Source organism: Ascidiella aspersa, chromosome 4 (genome assembly GCF_963924565.1).
Source record: "Ascidiella aspersa chromosome 4, kaAscAspe10.2, whole genome shotgun sequence".
Taxonomy (NCBI): Eukaryota; Metazoa; Chordata; class Ascidiacea; order Phlebobranchia; family Ascidiidae; genus Ascidiella; species Ascidiella aspersa.
In genome coordinates this window covers 12736402-12760928 of record NC_139450.1, presented here as the reverse complement: position 1 = coordinate 12760928, position 24527 = coordinate 12736402, and the positions used below count along the sequence as shown (strand labels likewise).

At 36.9% G+C, this 24527-nt stretch overlaps 2 protein-coding genes across 3 annotated transcripts; one reads left to right on the top strand and one right to left on the bottom strand.

The window, feature by feature from the left end:
• The first annotated feature begins 2294 nt into the window (after nucleotides 1-2294).
• LOC146147956 (nuclear pore complex protein Nup50-like) lies at nucleotides 2295-7450 on the top strand. Its single transcript, XM_083387358.1, has 9 exons — nucleotides 2295-2615; nucleotides 4160-4289; nucleotides 4394-4461; nucleotides 4531-4626; nucleotides 4698-4813; nucleotides 5339-5675; nucleotides 5953-6023; nucleotides 6221-6461; nucleotides 6634-7450. The coding sequence occupies exons 1-9, from the start codon at nucleotides 2457-2459 to the stop codon at nucleotides 6718-6720; spliced, it is 1305 nt and encodes a 434-aa protein (XP_083243484.1). The 5' UTR covers nucleotides 2295-2456; the 3' UTR covers nucleotides 6721-7450.
• A 782-nt stretch (nucleotides 7451-8232) lies between these two features.
• On the bottom strand, nucleotides 8233-24115 carry LOC146147955 (protein HIRA-like). 2 transcript variants are annotated; one of them, XM_083387165.1, is made up of 24 exons: nucleotides 23989-24115; nucleotides 22788-22967; nucleotides 22450-22539; nucleotides 22157-22255; nucleotides 21705-21841; nucleotides 21102-21221; nucleotides 20495-20664; nucleotides 19464-19649; nucleotides 18763-18868; nucleotides 18290-18457; nucleotides 17245-17324; nucleotides 16766-16847; nucleotides 16008-16134; nucleotides 15587-15663; nucleotides 15412-15518; nucleotides 14569-14818; nucleotides 14375-14476; nucleotides 13003-13163; nucleotides 12338-12502; nucleotides 11565-11756; nucleotides 10873-11001; nucleotides 9950-10096; nucleotides 9186-9315; nucleotides 8233-8519 (listed from the first exon to the last, which is right to left on the bottom strand). In XM_083387165.1, exons 1-24 carry the CDS (start codon nucleotides 24023-24025, stop codon nucleotides 8373-8375), a joined length of 3189 nt encoding a protein of 1062 aa, XP_083243291.1. In that variant the 5' UTR covers nucleotides 24026-24115; the 3' UTR covers nucleotides 8233-8372. The 2 variants fall into 2 exon arrangements, with proteins under 2 accessions (XP_083243291.1, XP_083243290.1); XM_083387164.1 differs by lacking the exon at nucleotides 23989-24115 and having other exon boundaries at nucleotides 22788-23794.
• Nucleotides 24116-24527: the final 412 nt, after the last annotated feature.

Here is a 24527-nt window from a genome sequence, read left to right as displayed (position 1 = left end):
ATTAATTGCAGTTTCTGGAAGCCTGGCATAGAAGAATTACTCAAAAAAGGAAAGGCTCTATTTATTTTATAAATTTGAAGTTTTGTATTCTAGCAGTGTGTAACAACATGAAAAAAATGGCTTAAAACTGATGCATTATGTGAAATGGAGGAATCTATAAAACTTGAAGGCTTTAAAGAATCTTGCCAAGGAAGAAGTCGATGAAACCCTCGTCAATTGAAAGCTGATATCGTTGGCAATCTGTAAAATTAAATACTGTTTTAAGTTTATTATCTATATGCAGCGCAGTGTTGGCCCATTTTGCCCCTCAGTTAATTAACACAACCAACCTAATAGTTTTCTAGTTTATTCTTATAAGGTATGCCAACATACAAAAGGTGAATAAGCAATTAAATCATATTGACAGCAGTATGGCTAATTCGTAAACTTTGTCTGTTTTACACAGTACACGCCCTAAAACATATTTGGTTACAGTAAAAGTTGAATAAGTCCTTCATTTAGTAGAATATTGTTTGTGAAATATTTGCATCAGTATGAAGACATATTCAATATTCAGACACGACGCGACGAAACACGTCTGACTGTTGACTTGTCGCGTCGTGTATGAAAGTGACTCTGTCTAATCCCCACCGACAAAGCGCGCGAAACTTAAACTCGACAAAGCTAGGCGATATAATTCAGTCATGATCATGGCGGAGGCAAATTAAATGGAAGTTTTGGCAGAAATATGTATTTGGAAACTTAACAAGCCGTTCATACGGCAACACAAGTGCGGGTACACCCTATTTGTGAAAAAAGGTATAAATAGGGTTATTTTCATACACTTTTTGCACTTTATTGAAACATGAAGATAAGTTTCAAAATTACGCAAGGATGTCATAAAAATTGTTTTTTTAAACTAGTCAAGCTGGTAAAATCAGACATAGAAAAGAAAGATTCGAATTAAAAGGCTTTTCAAGCGTTCCAGGAATATATTTTCATGATAATTTTAAAAAAATACTTGCTAAACCTTGTAAAATAACATTCCGAACATAAAACCTACCAAAACCCGTAAAAAAATGGTGGTTTCTATCAAAAAGTATCTTTAGTCACGGCAAAAAGTAGTGCACGCACTATCTCGCTAAAAATGCGTTTAGTCGTGTCTGTCTGCTGTGAAAATTACGTGTGTGTAGCAGTAAAAAACTCAAGGTGTGGCCAAAACTAGTCCGTATTTATTTCGTTGTGCGACTGTCAACCTTTTTTGGCATCCCTTGCTTTGTAATAAAATATAATAAAACGATGTGTTGAATGTCAACTGAAAGAATCCAGGAAGAATAGAAATCCAGGAAGAAGAATAGTTTTTTTTGGTGTGTTCTGCGAGTGAATTATTGTCATTTTGCAAAACAGTTATAAACACTGTTTGATAAAACTTTTAAGGCATGTCTAATGTCCTGTGTATTTAGGGGCAGTAATGTGTGACAAGCAGCAATCATTTTGGTACAAATAACAACTGCTTAAAATTAAAGTGTTCCAAATTACTAATAAACTTAACCATATCATAACAGGCAATTCAAATAACATACAGAGTGCTTTTAATAATTACTTTTTTTATAAATCAAACAAAAATTAGTCTGTAACGCTTATCACTACCGGGTATACATTTAATAGGATTTTAATGCTGTTAATGGAAAAAAAATTATACAATTTATGAGTTATGTTGTTAAGTTTCCAGCCGCTGGTTTAGAAGAAGGCTAGGTACCTATTATCGGGCTGAAAATCTTGTACAATCAAAAAGTATTAATTTGAACAGTATAATTTATCAGTTATGAAAATCCACAATTAAAAATGTTTTTAACCTAATAAAAGTGCGCTTTGACCATAGCAAACCTTTTCCAGATTAAAAAAAAAATGAGTGACAGGGTGACACCACATCCATGACAGGGTGTCACGCATCGGCATCGATTTAGCCAAAGAGATTATAACCTCTTTGGATTTAGCTAAACGCAACTGTACGAAACACGATTATTTATTACACTTCTCACAAAGGTTTTACAACACAGACTAACACCTAAACTAAAACAAATATTACAATGTTGTATTAGCAATTAGCATTGTATTATCACTACAACTATTTTACATGCATGTGTAAAAATTAAAAGCTATAAACAGGCATTAAAATGTGGAAACTAATTAAGATACGTGAGAAAAAACAAATATTTAATACAAATCCAAACAAACCAACCAAAGCTGCATTACTAGTGTCAATCGAAATTTCGTAAGATTTTTATGAGAACATGTTGTGTAAGTTTGTCAGATACGTCAATCGTGTTTCACCTGTAACTTTGTTCTTGTATAAACCCTGCTCTTCGTTGGTTACAAAGAGTTACAGCAATTAAACAAGAATATATTGAAGGCCGCATAAAAGACCGTCAGCTCTAGGAAAAGTTCGTTTCGTTGGTCTTTATGATTCTGCTGGCATGTCCAAGAGAGGTGCTGATAAATATTTGACCGACCAGAACTGGGAAGACGAAGATGAGCCCCAAGAGGCAGGAGTTTTTCAAGCTGCTGAAACTGACGTGCTCAAAGCAAGGGTTATGAAAAAAGCAAAAAGAAGAAATCCAGAGTCGGCAACAAAAGTGAGATCATTTAACATCCTTTAACAGAAATTAGGGCGCTGGTCTAGAATCCTACCATAGTTATGAAGTCGGCGTTTGGGTGTGGGTGGGTCAAGTATTATTATTATAATAAAACTTGACCCACCTTAACCCAAAACATGTTAGGTGCAACCTAACCCAAATAATGCTTGTTGTGGTAGGATTCGAGACCAGCGCCGAAATTAGTTGCATGTTGCCCAGCCTGATTACATTCAGTGCCTTTTTCCAAACATCTTTGGGGTGGACTGGCTTCCATAAAGAGTGGCAGTGACATTATTTTATAGCATTTCTGGTGGATACGTTGTAAAATTAAATGCATTTGGGTTGTGCAGTCTGTGTTCCATTTCACTTTTTGCTAGGATCTGAGGTGTTTAGCACCAAATTTTTAGGTGCACTGTACAGGTGTGCAACACGTTTTGGTTTATGTATAAGGTTTGAAATCTTTCCACAATTCAACCTTTTTTTGCAAAATTTTGGTTTGTAATTTACTAACTCCGATGTACACAAGTCTGCATTTCATGGCATTTCACACCGAGATCTTGGTGTGCAGCGCCAAATTTTGATGTGTGCAAATATAGAATCAACGTTTTATGCACACTCAAAGATCGTTAATTTAAATTTAGGTACATGCAAGTTGCTTATTCATGCACATGCACGCAAAAGTCTGCTTTCAAAAATCTCTGGTGTGCTCGTGCCACAGAGTGCAAACTGGATTTCCACCAAGATTATTCCCTATACTGCTTTACATTGGAAGGTGGTCTGTTATTAGCAGTAATATGATGTGTTGCAATTCTGAAATTTTGGCAACAACTTAAAGCAAAAAAAGGTTTTCTTAAATCCTTATAGGGCATTTGAACATTATATCAAGTGGAGCATCACCTTCATATTTGTCTCCGTTTTTCAGTAACATGGTTAACTTAAACAAATAAAATATGCATAGTATTTAAAGTGGCATTATTAATAGAAAACTTATCTCATCGGAGTCAGTTTTGACAACCCCCAATGCAACTATTTAGGACCTCTACCAGACTTTCTGCTTTATTCTAAATTTGATGTCTGTTGCCTTGATTTTTGTGTCCTACAAGTTTAAAATATATTCTTTAACAACATAGAAGCGCCTTCATTTAGATTATCGAATTAGAATTTACTTAACCTTTAATGATGTTTGGTTGCAAACTTATTGCAACACAACATCGACTAAAGCGCTCCTAAATCTTATTTTTACTGGTTTACGCTGGCCTCAAATATGGCTGACAATGGTAAATCAGATAGCATCAATGACATTTGTGGACCATCTGTTACATTATTGAAAAGACCCTATTGGTCCCAAATAAAGTATTGTAATTGTGCCTGTCCCTAACCCTCAAATATGTGTCCATATAACTTTGTATGCTCAGGACAAAAAATCATCTGTGTTCCATCATCCTTAAGTTAGTATTTTGTTATGTTTCCTTTGTTTCACTCGCATTTGATGTTAATATTCAATAGTTAGACTTAAAACAGTTTTTTTCTTGCACATTTTACAGGGTTCTGGAGTATTTTCTGGTTTTGGTGGTTTGAAACCAACTACCGCACAAACAAGTTCCAACGGTTTTAAGGGTTTCAACCTTGCGTCAAATTCAAATCTACCTGTTAGTACCTTCAAGCTCAACACAGGTAGATCAACTTAAATTTGTAAAGGTTGTTTATAATCTAGTTTATGTTATTTTATTTCCAATTTGTCTAATTAATTTATATAATATAAATATGTTTGTTTTCAGCCAAGCTTGAGAGTACTGCTACCAAAGTAGTAGGTGACGTTTCAAGTAGCAGCCAATCTTCTCCATTGGTGAGTTACCACATTAACATAGCCAGTTAATTTATTATTTACTTGTACCTTAAAATGACATATATGCAGATGAAAAAATCTGAGGAAGCTACCATGGGAAGTAAAAGTTCAGAGTACAACAGGCATCTCAGTGCTCTCAATAAAAGTGTCAGCCAATGGATAATGGTATGTTTGCATTTTTGTGTTTGTCTTTGAAGTGACTCTTAAACTTGCTGTGATCGCAACTTTATATTCAGGATCACGTGAATAAAAATCCACTGTGTGACCTTACTCCGATTTTCAAAGACTATGAAAAACACATGAGTAGCATCGATGAAAAGTTTGGGGAAAGTCAATCTGAATGTGACAGCAGGTATAGTTTTTAAAAACATAATTTTTGTAAATTGCAATTTGACAGTGGAAGGTAGATTAAAGCTTCTCAAAAGGCATGTTACGGCCTAATATAATTGTAAACCTGGTCTTTACCCATCTTAATTACTCCAATTTTGCTAATTTTCACTTGAAAAAGTGTTTGGTATCCCTTGGATATCTGGTAATTAAATAAATTAAAATGTATGCATGTTTTTTAAATGAATTAATTGAATAAAGCAATGGTTCTCAAACTGTGCGTTGTGATGCCCTGGTGCGTCGTGTCAATTTTCGGAGGGCGTCGCATAGTGAATCCACTTCGTATTTAAACTCAATTGTGGTAATAAAAGGCTTGCAAATTTTTTGATGTTATGTTGTAAACAAACAAATAAGTAAAACTCCTATCGCTCGGGTGTGTCGCAAGTCCAACAACAATTTTTAAAGGCGTCACAAGAAAAATAGTTTGATAAACAGTGGAATAAAGCATTAAATTTGCAGACTCAAAAAAGTATTACCAATTTGATTTCAGTCAAGGCTCAGCACCCGACAAGGAGTCTTCTCCTCTAAAGAAAACCTTTGGTTTTCTCAAAGAAGATACATCCATCCCAGCTACCACATTAGCAGCAGTTTCTACTCCAAGCAAATCCCTGTTCTCCTCTGCAAGTCAGGCAAAAGCAACCTCGCCGCCAGCAAAACCCATGTTTGCGCCCAGCACCTCCACCGCATCTCCCTTCAAGGGTTTTGGAAAGTTTGGCGACCTGTCAAAACCAACCTCGTCCGGTTTTACGGGTTTCCAGTTTTCCTCGTCGGCTGTCAGTGCACCAATGCCTCTGGCTGCTGCTCAAACATCACAATCGGATTCAAAGGTGATGTTTACTGATAAAGCGCTAAATATTGAATGATCCATCGTTCTCTGAATGTTGCGCATTGTTTTAATTATAAAATTGCTCTTCCGGCAAAATTTTATTAAAGAGCCAACGTTTCGATGACCTATTCGGGCAAATTTATTCAGGGCAATGTAATTGCAACTATAGGCGAAAAATATATATACCTTTCCCTGTTTCCATTTTGATTAATGACAAAAAAGGGTGTTATTTAGTTTAATAATGTAATGTAAAGCATGTTTCTTTTTCAACTCCAAAGGAAGATGAGTATGTCCCTCCCAAACCCGACGTTGAAGCAGTTAAAGAAGACGATGCATTTTACACCAAAAAGTAAGTTAGTGATACTAGGACAGCAAAACAACAGGTCATTTATTGAAAGCAAACACCGACATTTTAAAAGTTTTTAATGCAACGTGACTCTGCTTCACATCCCTTCTTTAAACACCAAAAAACAGAAATATTTTTTAGGTGCAAGCTTTGCATTAAATCACTTTTTTAAACACCAAAAAAGAGAAATATTTTTATAGGTGCAAGCTTTTCTACATGAAGGAGGGGAGTTACGCCGACAAAGGAGTCGGATATCTTCACCTCAAGGAAGTTACCGAGTCCAAGAAGACCCAGTTGATCGTTCGCGCCGACACGGCCTTGGGAAATATCCTCCTCAACATTTTGCTTAACAAGGCGATTCCTGTCAGTAAGCAGGGCAAGAACAACGTTGCGATTTCTTGCGTGCCGAACCCACCAATCGATGAAAACGAACCGGATAAGGTCATTTATTTTATTTTATTTTTAACTTCAAGGAAAACCACTCGCGCTTAGAGCGAGCTATATGAAAAAACGCTGCCTTTGATTATAAAGGCTTAAATAAAAAAATAGTTTTTTTTGCAATCTGTTTCGTAGTTTTAGGACATTTTAAGAGAAGTTGTAAAATCTGTTTCAGGTTGTTTCAATGCTGATTCGAGTTAAAACCTCCGACGATGCAGACGAACTGGAAAAATTGCTCACAGACAAAAAGAACGTCGAATAAGGCGCCGTCCCCGTAACAACACCTTTCGCTTTGAAATGCTTTTCGGCCAAGAAATGTTGGTTGGCTCAAGGCGGAATTGATTTCAATCAGCACCATTTTAACAATGGATAATGTCGTTTTCACAACCACCGCTGACTGTAAAGAGTACAGTTGCTTGCTTCTCTATGCCAATCGCTTCAGATATAAAATAACTTTCAATTTGCCGGATTTACCTTCAATGCCGCTTGTATCTTAAAAGAGTGATTTTGCAACGCTTTGTTATAATGTTGCTTCATATACCAAGGAATCGATTTTTGAAGTTCAAGGTCGACTTTTGTTAAATAAATTTCGAAACCGCACAGTTTTGCATTTTTATATCCAACAAGTTTAAAGCACCTACGAAAACAAACAAGTAAATCTAATAAACATTATTTTCTATTTTGCTTTTTACGGTTTGTGCTGTAACACTTTTCCGCCATGCCGTCACAATTTCAAAAAAAAAAAATTAACAACGAACAGCTAGCATATTCCAGTCATCTCCAAAACGAAATAGATGAATCCTAAAAATAATTACTGTTAAGTATTTTATATATTTACCACCTTCAAACAATAATTTACGGTTAGCAATGGTTCGCCAGAATTAGATATACGTTTTCAAAAAAACAAACGCTTCCGTTCTGAATTTCATTTCGCCAGCTTTTTTTCCCAAAATTCGATCAGTGTTCTTCGTTGTTCGAATAAACACCAAGCGTGAGTATATGCCCATTTTACAATATTAAGCCATGCGTGTGGCAACCTATAACATCTATGTTGTCTAAACCCGCTCCTGGTGGAATAAACTAAGTACACTTAAATTCATTATGTAGTGTCAGCAATTTAGTCTAAAATAATAAAAAAATAGGTGGATAGGATTAAGTAACGTTTGCCAACGAACGGGACAACTAAATTTATTTTGGTATTTCAAAATAGTACAGATTTAGAATGAGATCGAAATTAGAATTAGATCATCTTAGTTTTTTAGAAATGCTTAATTCCTAAAAACAGAATTTAATTCAAATAGAAAATTAGAAACAAGAGTTAGAATTACAAATTTCTTAAAAAACAGAATTACATTTACAATCGTTTACTTTAAATCGAAATTAAGTCGTTTCGAGTAAATAATATAAATTCATATTTTTTGTTTGGACTAAGGGACGATATATGCCGCTGGACAAAGTAGCATTTTTGGTAAAATCAAAAATAGATTAGAATTATTTGCCAAAATCAATATTAGAGTTTTTAGCTCTAATTTATTGAACTAGAAAACAAGAATCCGCTTGTTGTCCAAGTCTGTGTCAGGGTCCAGCTTCCGGAACTCTTCGTCAAACCAAAGGTACCATTATATTCTGTATTAGCATCTACACTGGCCTTCTTTCATTTTTGCATTTACTCATAAATCATCAGTTAAAAAACAATGGCTAGAATACAAAAGCATTTTCCCGCGACGTTAATATTAGTCTCGTGTTCCTCTCTGAACTACAATACTAACAACACAAACCAGAATGTTCGGCTTTGGTAGTTTATTTATTGTCTGTTCTGGAAGCTGCTTTTCTTATGTAGTATAGGCAGACGAGCAGAACATGCGGTTCATCAGTATGGCAGTGAATTGCAAATCGTAAAAAAGTTGATTATTCTCAAAACCCGCCGTTTAATCCTGCGTACGAGCGCCTTGTTCGATTGTCGAGCTGGTCCTGGTACTCGGTGTATAGTCGCTGGAAGGCAAGATTGGAAGCGACAATGGGTAGTACCTCGTCTTGCAGGAGCACTTGCTTCTGAATTCCCTGTAAGTTTGTACGTAGAAGGAGTTTAGTAGTTTTTACTAAGAATTAGACCATTGAAGATCAGCGTTTGATAAATTGCTACATTAAATTAAAGTATGCCACGGTTTGCCACGCACACCAACGAACTATGAGCATTAAGCCCTACAGTTTTCGCGTTTAGCGCAAATCAACAGTTGAAAAATTTCAATACATCCAAACCGAAATGATGGTTTAGTTTTTGCTATGCGCTGTCCAGTAACTTAGGTTTATTCGGCGAACTTGTTGCGGTCGACCTTACAGCGATAATTTGTTTAACGCAGGGGAACTTTTTTTTGTCGCTGACCCTTATATTTTTTCTGGTTTCGCGTGGACCAGGATAGGTAAAAAATGTTTAGGGATGACGTCATAAATTACAAAAAAATAAACGATACAATTAGACTTCAGAAATATGTTGTTTTCGGTCCAAAAAATGTATAGGTGAACTGAAGTCAAAATACAGTCAGTGGAAAAAACGTTTTAATTAAACTATTTTCTTGAAAAAAATGATTACTTTTCAAATATAGACTAATGTTTTAATTAGGCCTTCATTGACCCCCTAAAACAAGTTCCCGTACCCCCAAAGGGGTCAATGGACCCCAGTTTAAGAACCCCTGGTTTAATCTAATTCAACACGAGGCAATAATTCACCAGAACGTGGGTTTTCCAGTGTCCGGGTTCACCAGGTTTCGTGCTGACCTTTGACCTTCTAGCGACCGGGCCTATCAAGTCGTTGCACACCTCTCGAAGTCGCACTTCTTGGTTTTCTTGCACCAAATACCTACACAGTAGAAAATTGTATTTTTTTTTAAATAGAAATAAATCCTTTACAAGTTTAACGAAATCTGGAATCTGAGTCAGTTGAGAAATGAGAAAGCCAAAATGAACTTTTGTAGTGATGCAGAGTGAGTTTTAGCTACAATTTTACTGTGAATAACCTTTTTAAGTAGTTACAAATAGTATAAATTAAATTGACCAAGGTTAAACTTGGTTTGGTATTTCACCAACTTGGGACAGGGCTGGCTAGGTAAATAGAAGAAATAGAAACCTATTTTATTTTCTGTTGAAAATATTCCTGTTTATACCCAACGACACAAGATGCCTTCGGAATAGCTTACCGAATTTTGTCGGCCGATAAGGATTATAGTGCAAACAAGGCCAGGCTTTTATACCAGGCTTACTGATTTATTTTGGTAAGCCTTTCCGAAGGTATTTTATGTACTTATTCGTTATCGTTGGCCAGTACGACACCAGAAAGGCTTGATCAGAGAACACACATTATGTATATGTACGTTTCAGTTGCTAAAAGCCAACGAATAATGGCTCATGCCGGGCTTTAGGTGTTCTTAACTCAAGTCTTAAAAAAATCACACCTAGAGGCATACGAGTAGACAATATAGCAAGCGCCAACCAACCTAACGTAGGCGAGCATCCACTTCTTGTATTCATGCACGGACTCGATGAGCACGCAGGCGGCCAGCTTGTTCTCCAGCATGGCGAGGGTGGCGTTGCGTTGCGTGGCCGGGTCGGTGTGCGACGATCGCGAGGCGTGAGCACCCAACCTGGACCAGTCGGTAATAAGGGTATTTAAAGCTTGGTCACGAAGGACAAAACAATGTCTTGCTTAGTCAAGCATTTGGGGTGCTTAAATCACAACTATTGTCGGGGTAGAAACGGATTAATAAAAAAAACAATTTTTGCAGCCAAAAAATTTAGTCGGCAATAAGGGTATTTAAAGCTTGGTCACGAAGGACAAAACAAAGTCTTGCTCAGTCCAGCATTTAAGGCGCTTAAAACACAACTATTGTCGGGGTAGAAACAGCTATATAAAAAATCAATTTATTCACCTAAAAAAACTAGGAACGTAAAAGGTGTTTCCATTTTTACCGTTTTTTTTTAATTTTGTCTAGTTAAAACAGAGTAACGCTCGAGTTGAACTATTACATTTTTTTAAATGGATTGAGAAAAAATATTAGTTTCGTATTACCGTTTACATTAAGACTAGCGTAGTAATTTTTGTTTGAAATAAACTAGCTAGAATCAAATTTCTTAAATTTGCCCTAACAAAAAATAGTTTTTTGACAGCAATGCAAAAAATACACAACCTATACAAAATCAGGTGAAGTTTTGTCAGGCTTTCTTTCGGCGTTTTAACGCGCAATTAGCAAATACATTTGACAAACACCACCTTGGCACGACATCACACAGCGAAAGTCAACATAAAGTGGCAGTCAAACAGAATAAAGGAAATTCCCGCGGGTGGCGCTGGAATCGCTGCGCAAAATAAACACAGGCACGCCGCAACTTAATCAAAAAAGCATTTTCTGGCTCCTCTCACCCGACAGTGACCTTTTTGAGAATGGAGGGGAGCAATTGGTCGCCCAGGGAGCTCGCGTGATCGTCGGTTGGCAGCGCGATGTTTTCGGCAAACTGTTCGACCACGTCGCTGGTGGAACGGACCAACACCCTGTCGCGGAATCGCACGATCGTATATTGCGAAACAGTTCGTGGAATTTTAAATAAAGATAAAAGTTCTTGCACTTGGAAGCATAATGGCTGGAGAATATCAAAGCCCATACAGAAGTAAGTAGCACGAACGTTTCGAATATCTCATTATTTATTTTTAACATATGTGTGTTGAAAATGAATAAAGAGATATTCGAAAGGTTCAAAATGCCACCTACTTCTGTAAGAGCTTTGAAATTGTCGCACTTCAAATTGACAAAAATACATTTGATGTATCACTTGAAAGTTTAATGAAACTAATCAAAAGGGTTCGAAATAGAATTAAACTATTTAGGGAATTAATGTTAATGCAATACAGTATATCTACATCGGGGGGTTGTCTGTAAAAGTTTTATTAGAACATAAGTAGTAAGCAGTAATAAGGCAGAATTTAAATATTGTTTCACACCGCCAACGCAAAACTACAGAGATACGAAAAATATTTCTCTGAATGAAAGATTATCTCCGTGAAAAAGAAATTTTAGGGACCAGTCGAAACGGTACGATTGTAGGTTTACGGCTCACCAGGAGGCCAGGTCCAGACTGAAGGAGTAGGTTTTTCCGTTCACGAGGCTTACAACGGGTAGGCCCCGGTCTGTGAGGGAGCATTTCCTCAGTGGCGACGGCTCGCTTGATTTGCTGTGGGAACGGTGCACATCGTCCACCAGGTGCGCAAAAGAGCGACTTGCCACCACCGCCTTGCCCAACTTCGTGTCCCTAAGGAGAAAGCACTTTTTAGTGAAATTCATTTGTAGGATTTATATGGCGACGAAGCTTAAATTGAAGCATAATTGCCAGAAGTTGAGCAGTTGTTAACCGACTTGCCTTAAAAGTAGATTCTAACATTGAAATTTGCCTTTGTTTTGTATAATATTACAGTATTTTACAGCATACCAGCAAAGTAACAAAACACTGCGTAATTCAATAGACTTGTATTTTGCATTTTTAGGTCAGCCAATTTTGGTCATTAAAAGCTGAGAGTTTACTAAACTTGATGACGATGCCGCATGAAAAGTGTAAAAGATTTTTGACACTGACCTAAAGTTTAGTGGCTAAAGCAGTTCTTTTATAATAACGAGATACTGCAGGTATAGTCTTTTTTTAAAACAAAGCGATATTTTGGAGGATATTGGCTGAATGCTGTAGTTATGCGTAGGATAAGTATCAAAACTAATATCGAAATAGGTACAATTTTGTGAACGTTTTATCATTCCTTTTTCCTTTTCAAAAAGGTGCTTTCTTCGTCATGTTAAAAATAAAAGGTACGGTTTTACTAAAATTCAGAAAAATATTTCTACCAAACGGAAAGGTTGCAGGCAATGTCCACCGCCATCAAGTAGTGTCCCTTGCAGTGTAGTTGAGCGACGGATGATCCGAGGTGAATCGGTGGGAAGAGGCGTCTCCCGGAAGCAACTGACAACGCGTGGATGGAATGGTCCAAACATGCGACTCCCACGATGTGCCTTTGGAATGTGCAATGCGTATTACAGTCACAGCAAGCTTGTTATTAAATCGACAAATTACGGACGTAGAAAATTCTGAATAAATATTGATTGTTATGAACAGTAGTTACAAAAAATACATTTTCAGTGTTTTGACACCAAATAAAGTGGTAATAATATAACTTACAGTTAATAACATAACTAACTGTTTTATTTTTTCCAATAATTTATCAATGTTTAGTAGGCCGATGTTAATATAATTAACAAATAGCAATAGGCTATATTGAAATACAACTGCCATGAAATCACCCCCTACAAATCTTTCCGTGAACAGTAGATAATTAAAATTAGGTAAATTAGCGCCACGCACTGTCTGCGTTGTGGTTCGCAAATTTCAATAATTAAATATTTTCAGACTGCTGTCGACGTTGAAAGAAATTTAAAAGCCAAGGTATATAGGGCATTCATTCAACCGCTAAGTAAATTTTAGATAAATTCTTAGTATCGTCCATTGTACTCACTCGCTTATGTGCAGACAGACCGCCGGTGACGTCATAACCGTGCTCCACCGTTCCTCCTTTTCGCACGAGCAGCTGACCTTCTGCAGCGATGACGTCACCGGTTTGTCGTCTGACGTCAGATCGTTGACGACGGTCACGGTTGCCAGGGGAACGGCGGAGTCCTGAATTAAGACCGGTTAAAGATTAACAAAATTCGACGAACGGTGGCGCAACGGTAAAAGCAAAACAAGCAATAAAAGAGTATCAAGAGCAACGTTTGACATCTGTTTTAAGACCGGAGTTAAACAGTAACCAGTAGAAAGTGCGTGGGATTTTTTTACAGTCGGGTTTTTTTTTTAAGTTTTTTGCAAAATATTAGGCTTACTGTTAGCAAAGCCCCCTGAACGGAACACACAATAAACCTATACAAAGCAACTATATCTAAATCAGATTTATCTATTATACTAAGGTTAACCACATAATAAACCCAAATAAGAAGTAATAACCACGATAGGGTAAGATCTAAAATCGGCTGAATAAGACCTATTAAGTCCTTCATTTACCAAAATAAGGCCGAAATGGACAAAATAACGCCTAAACCAATAGGGAGAGGGTATGGTACGGTTAAGTGACACTTTTCTGGCATCGGCCGTCTTGGTGTTTTATTTGGGCGCCCTTGCTTGAACGGGGCCGATGGGGCGCCGCTGTTTTGGCACAAAATTGTTTACCCCTGTTCGGGGTTAGGGGCGGGTAATTCATGGGGTTAGAATTTGGTTTAGGATTAAAGGTATTAGTGGAGTTAATGATGAATTTGGAGGAGTGATTTGGGGTTAAGCAAAAGTTGTATAGGCCTTATACTGGCCATTTAGCTTTTATTTCTACGGGTTTAGGTCTTGTTCCGATGGAATTTCTGTTTAAACCACACAGTGAGCTCAGACAATTCAAAACCTAATAAAATTTTAGAATAGAAAATCTGTGCAGTTACTTTTCCAAGTAAAGCGTTATTGTTTGTCGATTACTTGGTTATATAATTATATGAAATTAAAGAGGATTGCCCGAATAGGGAATCGAAACGTCGGGGTTATAATATTTTTTTGTTCGACTTTCAATTACTACAATGCCTGGCAGCATCAGTATATTCTTGGAATATGATTATCACAATGGCGACATTTTAAACGAACTGGTATTAGAGATTCACCGAACGATAGCAGTAGACCTATTCACATAATACTTTTGTTGTCTTTCATTTTTTACAGCAAGCTTTTTTTCTGAATCAATATTACCTTTAGATAAATAACAAAAAAAATATCAATCCTTGTAGTGAACAAATATTATTATTGCCAAAAAAATCACACTATCACACACAAAAAAGTACAACACGTTGACATATTACCCTGGATTGCACCGCAATCTTTCTGGTGAGCTTATTCCTCGGCAATAACGGAGGTGTAACGTGATGATGTGTGCTGTGTGACTTGTGGCCGGCGCCTGGCACCTACGAACAAACAGCTTTCGAATAACAAAACCTTTAACCGTTACTTTTGCACCCATAAGTCAAATTCAACTTTGTTGACTTGCCTCACTAACCGTCGCTTGCTGTTCAACCGAAGCCGCGTCGCCGATGCCGCCGGAAAAATGCTTGACGTGGTCCTTTCGCAATTGCTTGTAGGGCCGCTTGCGCACCGGGGAAGCCCCGGCGCCGTTGACCTTGCGCGACAGATGAAGCGGTGGCCGGCCCGGTTTTCTGGGCGAGGGGGCCGCTGCGGAAGGGGCCTTGTTGGGCTTGGCGGGGGGCGCGGCGGGTTCTTGGAGCGGCGATCGCTTGTCCAGCTCTTTGCTGGAAAATAATGTCAACTATACAAAGCTTAGGCAATGGTACGAGTTACGCCATTATGAAGAAGGGGAGACCAAACTCGCCCAACTTATTTGATGTATATATAAATATTGTACTCTTTATTTTTACTCTTTGAGCAACCCACGATTAGTTGAACGACGGACAAACACACGATCAAAATGACAACCTTAGAATGATTTAAAATGGAAGAGGAGTGTTGTACGTGGTACTAAACCCACGGTGGCAATCGGAATTCTCTGCTATCAGTTTTAGTTAGGATTTTGGTTTGGCTTAAAATGTTTAATTTTGTGAAATTGCCTGTATTCTATTAGAAGTTTTGGATCTTGCTTAAACAATAGTATGGCACCGCATAAAACTGAAAATGCCTTTCTCCACGATAAAAGCAGGTTGAAAAATAATATGATATCAAATACACATAAAATTGAAATCGGACAAATTAATTGTTAAATCATCAGTGCCCAATGGCCATGTCACGGTCAAATACGACAAAAATAGAGCCAAATGGTCGGAAAACGGGAAAAGCGTTTTATGAAATAGCCAAGTATGCATACAAGGCTTAAATTAGCGGTACAAACCTGCTTGGCGAAAGAAACGTGGGCAGCTGAACGGTCTTGCCCTTCTCAGAGGCGTTGGACTCCGTCGACTTTTCACAGAGCCGACTGTCCAGCACAGCCTTTCGCTTCTGCGCGAAAAAAACACAAATTTAAAATCTACCTTTTCATAAGTTCAATTTAAAGTGTGGAAGAGCACCTGTTCAACATCCCCGTTGGCCTGCTTTTGAGGAGATTTCTTCTTATCGGTTCCGACCTTTTCGTTTGGACTTGGTTCTTCACAAAATTAAATGAGAATACGCATTTAAATTAAAAACATGTACAATTGTACATATTATAGTCAGCGCTCCTTAAAAACCTTGTTGGGCAATCGAAAAAACCCAGCTGTTACACACATGACTTTTATGTGTTTAATTAACACGTAACACCAACCAAAACCCTTAACTAGATAACCCTTACTTTTTCTTACTTTTTGTAATTAAGTCCGACATTGGTAGACCAAAAATGACAGAAACAAACGACAGAGAAATTAATCCATTTTTGATCATTTTTTTTCCATTTTTGCAAAACTGCCAGCCTAATTAATTTTAAAACTATATCCGCGAGCAAGAAAATTACACCTGGTAAATCAGACGGTGGCTTCGGCTCTGGCGTCTTTTCATCGACCATCATTTTAACGCCATCTTGAGAGGTGTTGTTGATTTTCATCGGTGATGTTTCCATGGCGCCAGGTGGAGATGTCAACGACTATAAAGAAAAGCAGAATGATACAATATTACGGTTTTGATCAGACGTGTTTAGTGGTTTGTTTCACCCGATTCGTTATAATAATGTGCGTTATTTTAATAGTTATTTGAATGCTGGAATAAAAACCCAAACTCGGGTGGGCATAAGCAGTGTTTTTTTTTAAGGTGTTTTGGGGAACCGAAACCAAATTTCTCCAGCGGTTTCCCAAATTTTGGACTTGCAACATTTTGGTATTTAAATGAAACACTTGCGGTCTCTTAAAACTACTTAGCGGTCACCCAAACCAAACCTTAAAAAAAACCTGGGCATAAGATAGTTAAGTTCCTAAGTTAAATTAGTGCATTGTCAACAAAGTATAAAAGTCAACATTTCTGATTCAATGAAAGCACTAATTGTCGTAGACATTTTTGCTTAGAACTGCACTAATTTCTGACGGATCGTTTTTTTTTTATAGATTAACGGATCCTTTATCACGAAAACAATGTTGATGTGTGTGACTTTAAAAGCAAAATAGAGGGTAACCTTTAAAATAATGATTGAGTTTTAAAATAAAATAAGTTTTTTGTTATAATTTTTTTGCGAAATAAAGTAAAAGCATACAGGTACATTTGTAAACATAGTTCGGGCTTACTTTTTGAGCGGAGCCTGTCAATGATGAAGTAGAGGGAGGGCGGCCGAAAGAAGTGTTAGTGCCGAACGGACAAGGGATGCCACTAAAAACAACAACAAAGTGCATTAACGGAATGATTACAACAACCTAAATTAAAGTTCTTTAAAAATTAACATTTGTCGAGTTATAAAAATACATTGACCGTGATTTTAAATAATTTCTAAAGGAGTGAGGTTTCGTCGAGGACGGCTTGCCAACAATTTGGTGAACAAAATTGGTTTACTTTATGTTAGTTGCCCTCCATGCATGTTTAACAAACGTAGCTTTTTTGGTATTAAATCCACCTCATAAAACTACACCCAACCTTAAAGGTCAATTTAGAAATGTTTGAAAGGCGCAAAGCACTACAATGGATAAGAGATTTTCAGACACACCAGTAGGGCGTGTAAAGTGTAAAGTTTGAATAACTCTTGTGTCCTTCAAAGGTATTTAATATTTACCCAAGGGCTTCTTGTGGTGCCACGAAGACCGGAATAATTCGGCGTTTTCCGTTTGCCGTTCTTGTTTCGATCTGCTTCGTCTGTCGAACAAAATAGGATTGTTATGTTCCAAACAACGTTATAATAGCTGGGACGATTCAACAACTGTTGTGTTCAATATAATATGAAATGTTGGATAAAATATAAAGTCGAATGTTCGGCCAACATACATAAAAAACAGTTAAGTGAGTAAGTTGTACACGTAATCAAAAATGTATTTGGATACTGCTTTTCATACCAAGTATAGTTGGAGAAACGACAAATGTTAGGTGGACAAGCCTGATTTAAATGTTATAAACACTAAAAATCAAAATAAAATCGCTATATATTCGAATGGTCAAGTGGTGAGGTTCTACAAGTGTCATTTATCAAGTCATTCGCTCGAGCAGTTACTTTTGCAAGGGTTACGTCACAGAATTGAAAAATCGTTAATACGTTAGGCTACCTATTTCTATCAATAAAACAATTTTCGTTCGAATATAAAATAAATATTTAAATTACAAATCCGCATACTTCAGAAGTAGATTTCGATTTACAGAGTAATCTATCGTATCGTCGAAACCCAAACTCAGCGTACATAATAATAAAATGGCGGACATTCGATTACTTGTGTCGATCGCGTCGAACATCGCAACTATAGCCAGGCGTGGCTTGCTGGAAGTGCAAAGGCAGTCGACAACCCCTAAAAAACAGTGGTTCTCAACCGGGGTGCCGCGGTACAGTGTGGTGCAATTTCTAATCATTAAGGTGCCGCGACATATTTGGGAATCTTTAAGAATCTGATTTTTGCTCAACTTTTTGTGTAAAAGTAGAGTTGAATAAATTCAATTATAAATTTCTACGTTGTGTAGAATCGATGTGTGTTGTTCCACTTCCGTTTATTGTGACATTCTAATGAATTACCTACAGAAAAAAACTTATAGGGGTGTCGTTATCTATTTATTATCTCGGAGGGTGGCAGCTAGCCATAAAGGCCTGAGGTACACTGCCCTAAAGCAACACTCACGGGGTAGTTGTGTGGCGTTGGGGAGGTCTTGGTGTCGACCTGATCGCCCTGTGCTGCAGCCTGGTCGCTCTTCTTTTGCTGAATGGCGAGCATGGCCGGGTTCTCAATGATTAGGGGCTGTTGGGCCACGCACGACGTCTTTCCGTAGGTGTCCTTGTGCAATTTGTTCTACCGGGAGGAGAAAAATAAGCACACACTGTAAAATTTGGAGTTTGTAATAATCCACGTTTGGGTGGAAAGTTGTAAAAAAATGGTGTTAAATTCCACCAGCATGTGAAAAACGGTGGAAATAAAACTCCTAAGCGTTAAATTTTCCACCAACACCAATAGCATGAGATTTATAGAGTGAAAAACTTCACCCTAAGATCTTAAAGTCACCGTTCTTTTACCGGTTACTTAAGTCGGAAACACTTTTTTGAATAGAACGCCTTATTTGGTTAAAGTGCCTTTTCGACGCTGATTTTTGGACTTACCTTTTCTTGTTGTGTTAACGTTTGGCCGATTTCCGGTTTGTCGAAACCAACGTAGGCAACCGTCCCGTCCCATGAGCAGCAGAGAAGATGGTATCCCGTAAAAGCCCTTCATATAGTAACATAACAGAATTAGCGAGAAATAAACTGACTGTTTAAAATTTATTTAAAAAGTTGTCAAATTAGGTTAAACTTTATGGCGACTTTTAATCAGGGTGTCGCAATACGTAATTTGAAATCTATGTCACCGCAGAGCTATAACTCAGTGTTGTAATGACTTAAATCAATGACTTGACTTAAGTGCACTTATGTCACTGTCAAATGACTTGATTTCGACTTAAGTGGTCGAATCCAATGACTTGGGTTGGAATAAGGATTTCACATTTTATTATAAATTTGAACTATTTATGCCACTTTTTGCGGGTAAAACGATTATAACGCTACATATTTTTTTAGTAAGGTTATTACTCATTTTAATTATCGGACTTAATTTTTTTAATCGTTTATCAATTTACATTTATATCAGTGATTTGACTTGGAGTTGACTAGCTATAAAAATCATTCACTTGTTATTTTTTCGAAAGATTTGACTCGGACTTGAGGTATTTCACAAATGACTTGACGGGGTCTGAAGTCATTTCAAAATGACTTGTTTACAAAACTGCTATAAATTATACCATTAAAATAAAAGCCAAAAATTTTACCACGAAATGTCCATCACCGAGTCGTCGAACAAGTCGTGTATGACCACAAGGGGGCGTCTCAGCGAAGTGAGCCACACGGAGAGCGACCTGTCGCGACTTCCAACCGCACAGCAGGTGTACGGCAGGGAAGAGGCCTTCTTGTCTTCCTTCGTGGAAGAAGGGTTGGAAAACACACAGCCGTTAAACCTACAGGAAAACATATACACGTTGGAAAAAGTCGCATTTCCACAAAAAAGAGTCGCGTAAACTAAATAAATAACACTTCACTTTGGATGTTTGACTATACATACACAGCTGTGATCAAGCGTCGAAAACGTATAAGTCGAGGTTAATGTGCTGGACACGAATCTTTTTATGTTTAGGACTATATAGGTCGAGTAAAACATTTTAAATACGTTTTTACGGTATTCCGAATGGTTAAGATATATTAACTATTGATCAAAATTGGTTAAGATATGTTAACGTCAAAATCTCGTTTTACAAAACTTGTATTCAAGATTGCGTTACCTACCTAACTGTTAAAACAAATATATAATATTAGGTTTTTACAAATTGATAGAAGACCAAGAAGAGGTCAAAACATGTCCTAATGGGCGTTCGTTTTTTCATGTTATGGCACTAAATAAGTAAGGGCCGTCGGAATGTGCATTTTACGTCAGAACAAGCAAATAAAAATTAACGGAATAAGTTTGAATTTTATGATACTTTCCTATGGGTATGGTTTGGGTATGGTTTGGTTTGGGTTGACCGTTCTATGTTTGTTATATTAGGGAAGACTTCTTAATGAGGTATTTAGAATGTTTTAAAATAAAAGATGGTCAGTTAATACAATATCGTGTTTTGTACAGGATCATGCCTATAATATCATTTACATTCGGGAATTTAAATTAAGGTTAAGACTTTAATGACACATTTAAAATCAATTTGCTTCGTTGAACAAGTATAAACAAAAAACACATGCTACAAAAGAACTTTGTAGAACTGTATTCCGTATTACAGATACACAAGACTTGTGTAAAGCGGTATACAACCTCGTGCATGTGATTGCCTTTCGGTGTCCAACAAAGTCCATGTCCGTCTTCCAGCCTTCGCGCTGAATAATTTGCGCGGTGGGGCCGGAGTTGTTCATTGCGTGTGCCGATACCAGATAACCCCCGTCCGGTGACCAGCTTAAACGGAGCACGTGTGTGGTGGCTGTGCACTAAATATTAACAAGCCAGTGATTAATTAACTCATGGCGCACCTACAGACCTCCAAAAACCTGGCGGCGAACCTGGCGAGCAAAGCGATCTTTAATTGTTTGGCTAGACCGGTATTTCCTATGAAACATTTACAAGTTTGTATTTTATAGGCCTCATAGTTGCTTTATATTTAAATAACTGTTGAATGAATGAGCTAAGTCAAAATGGAAAATACAAATGATAAAAACATATTCTTTACATTTTAGATATTTTTCCACTGGCAACGTTCCATGGCACATGGTTAAGAAGCGCTGATCTAACCTATGGTAGACCTACATTTTGAAGTGAAGGCAACATATAAAAACTTTGAGACAAAAACGATGCAAAATCACATACCACAGATTTAGACACGATGATAGGTATATTTTATATGTTTTAGATTTGCGTTCTTCCAAACCTCAGTAAATGGATCGGTTATAGTTTCTTCCAATTTCCAGTCAAGCGTCTTCCAGATTTTTACTGATTTGTCGTCAGATTGAGAAGCCAAGTATGACCCAATCGGATCCCAAGTAACACCCTGTGTAAACAACGATTTAAAAATGGCTAATAGTAGAACTAGCAATGTCTGCAACAAGTGGAGTGAGTTTGAGGTTTTAGAAATAATAAAACTTGTTTGAAAATAGGTATAGCCATTAATCACGCTGCGAATCATAGTTGCCATAACCTGGGAATATTGGAAAAGGAAAAATCGGATTTCACCTAAGTTATGTTTGCTTAAATTCATTATTTCTAGATTACTTTCTCAACGACATTTTTTCATGTGTTGATATATATACAACTAACTAAAACTAAACATTAAATGTAAAGAAATTGGAGGGAAAATAAGAATGAAGCAAATAATTAAAAGTCATATTTCAATGGCGCTAGCAAATAAAAAAATAATCTGCTATGTGTACCAGGGATCGAGAAATAGGGTACTAACAGAGATAACTGGACAATAAGACATCATTCAGCTACAGTAAGGGCGCTAGTTAAAGGGGCATAAACTACATATCTGGACCTTAACCAAACTTGAATGACCCTTAAGAACTGCTGTGGACTCTGGGAACTTCTCAGCATTCCAAATCATGACGGTGTTGTCTATACTGCAGGAGGCCAGCCATTGGTTTGCAGGTGACCAGGCAAGGTCCAAAACATCTACACAACAGCACCAGTAAAATCATAACAAATTTGTATTTTTTAAATACAATGTTACACAATATATCACTACTGTCTTAAAAAAATCATGTGGTTGCACTTGGCATATGCATAACAAACGCTTGATGCCAGGCATCTATTAAAAAAAATTTCAAATAAAGGCTGCCCAAAAAGTTCTTAAATAAAGTCATTTTCCTCCAAATTATATATCTGCCCCCCATCGTAAGAAATAATCTGTGTATTGCACCAACTTAACACTGTTGTATAAAAATTCCAACACTCTATACTAAAAATAAAAAAAGTGAGATATTTTACCTCCAGTGTGACCTTTTAGGGTATGAGTGCATCTCCATCTTTCCCCCACTGTGCTTTTCAGTTTGGAAGGGTCACCAAAACTGCCGACATCCCCATATCCTAAAGTATTTAGGCAAAGTCAACACTTTAGGTAACGCTTAACATTAATAATGATATTTCTACATAAGATAAAACAACCTTTTATCAACATATGTTTAAGTGACTTAGACATTGCATTATTTGGAACATGACATGGCATTTTGGGGGAAAATTACATTGCATTTAAGCGCAAATAAAAAGTTGAAGTTGCCTACCTGCAAATTGCCAAATCATTATGAGACGGTCATCTCCACCTGATGCTAGGTACCGCCCGTTGCATGACCACCTTACAGAGTTCACACAAGCTGCAACAAATATTTCAGCCAATGGTCAAAAAGTACAAGTTAAACAAATTTTCACAACTAAAAATGACTTACTACTATTTTTTATAAAAAAAATAACATGGATAAAAAACTATGTTAAACTTAAAGTAATATATGGACAAAATATAAAATTCACAGATCATAAAAGTTTTGCACTGCTGTATTTTTTTATTTTTATTAAGTTTTTGTGGGGGATTATTAAAAGTTGTTACAAGATTAACTTATTTAACCTAAATGATTGTTCATGACGCAAAGAACTTTCGGAATGGTATCATTTTCCTCATCTTGTTCGTTAATCACCGGTGTCATGTTCCAAATGATAACCTTTCCACTGCTGCCGCCATCTCCCAAACCTCCAGTGGCAAACCGGGACCCATCGGGGTGAATGTCTATGGCAAATATTGGCTGCCCTACACGGGGAGTAGAACAAGATGTTACAAACGTTTTATGATTGAAAACGAAATTGATTGGCAAATTAAAAAATAAAAAGTGCATTAAAATATTAAAATTCATGATTTTAATTTTCTTTTCTTTTTTTTTGAGTGGGAGGGGGGTCACAAAGGTATATCTTAGCATGCCGTCACAAAAACGTAACCTAAAGAACACCAAACAGAACGTTTGAAATGTTTGCATTGATGTAGTTAAAAAAAACTAGCCCAAAAATGGCACTGGTCTAGCATCTCACACTTTTTTACAGTTACAAAATAAGTTGTCAAAATTTAAATTGCAAGAAATAAATAAATTTCATAATAATACTTGACCCACACAAACCCTAATGTTAGTAACATAAAACCATGACGAAAATGTGGTAGGATTTAAGAACAGCATCAAAAGTATCCAGTTTGAGTATCATGGCCATGTGCAACCCTGAAATCACCTTGGCTTTTTGAGCTGTGACTACATTCCATAATTTGTGGCAACCAAAGTTCTACAAAACAGTTATTGTAGGGTTTATTAACCAGGGGTACTCAAACCCCTGAGGGGTGTGAAAACTTTTCCAAGGAGGTGCGGGGATGCTACACAGAACGTTACTGTGTTAATAGTTGATTGTATAAAAATTAAATTACAATGATTTTGTTCTTCTAAAAGGGGTGCGAGAATTGGTTGGTGATTTATAGGGAGTGCAGCCAGGGAAAAGGTTAAGAACCACTGGTTACTGTATGCCAAAATACAATGCTTTATTGTGCTGTGACATTTATTTTTTTCGCCAAATGGTGCCTCAGACGTAGTTTAGGGCTAGCTTACCAAGCCAAAGATCTTTGGCGGGAAGGCACTGGAATGCAATCAGGTTGAGTAGCATTAAAACAAAGGGTTGTTATGATGTTAAATTTTGCCACTTGTATAATGTAAATGTATCGATATAATATATTTTAAAATACATTTGTTGTTGAAATCAATAATTTAGTACTAGTAGTACATGGTACCACCTACCGTCATGTGAAACCCAGTCAGGTTTCAACAATTTCATATTAGCTTTTTAGATGATTTTTCATGATAACTAAAACTTTAATTTATCCCATCTAAACTTTCTAGCAAATCATCAAAGTTGTCATCTTTTAACTATAATTATTTTTAATTTAACTTAAATTAAATTTAATTAAATTTAATTATTTGACATAAATATAGAAAAGATATCTAACAGTAATTTAGCACATGATTTGCATTTTAGAAGAACGAAAACATTGGGAAAGTTAAATAACGGGGAAGCCCCAAATATATGAATGATTAATTAGATCAGAAAATTAATTTATAAGAATTGACGCCATCGTGACGAGGATATGTTTTGTTAGTACTTTTCTTTGACATGGCGAGCATTTTCTCAAAGTGTTAAAAAGTTAGCCTGAAGGTTTACTGCAATTTAAAAACTCTGACTTAAACCGATCAGAACTTTTTTATCCATGGTTTTACCGACGAACGGTTCTTAGTGGCGACTAATTTTATGCTCTTGGCTATAGTTGGCTTTATGGTTT

Coding starts and splice junctions, on each gene's coding strand:
- LOC146147956 (XM_083387358.1), top strand. CDS start 2,457: ATGTCCAAGAGAGGTGCTGATAAATATTTGACCGACCAGAACTGGGAA. Junction 4,814..5,338: donor CAATCTGAATGTGACAGCAG/GTATAGTTTTTA, acceptor ATTTGATTTCAG/TCAAGGCTCAGCACCCGACA. Junction 6,024..6,220: donor GATGCATTTTACACCAAAAA/GTAAGTTAGTGA, acceptor ATATTTTTATAG/GTGCAAGCTTTTCTACATGA.
- LOC146147955 (XM_083387164.1), bottom strand. CDS start 23,190: ATGCAAACATTTCAAACGTTCTGTTTGGTGTTCTTTAGGTTACGTTTT. Junction 14,819..15,411: donor ACGTTTCTTTCGCCAAGCAG/GTTTGTACCGCT, acceptor ATTATTTTCCAG/CAAAGAGCTGGACAAGCGAT. Junction 12,503..13,002: donor GTCTGTCTGCACATAAGCGA/GTGAGTACAATG, acceptor CACATTCCAAAG/GCACATCGTGGGAGTCGCAT.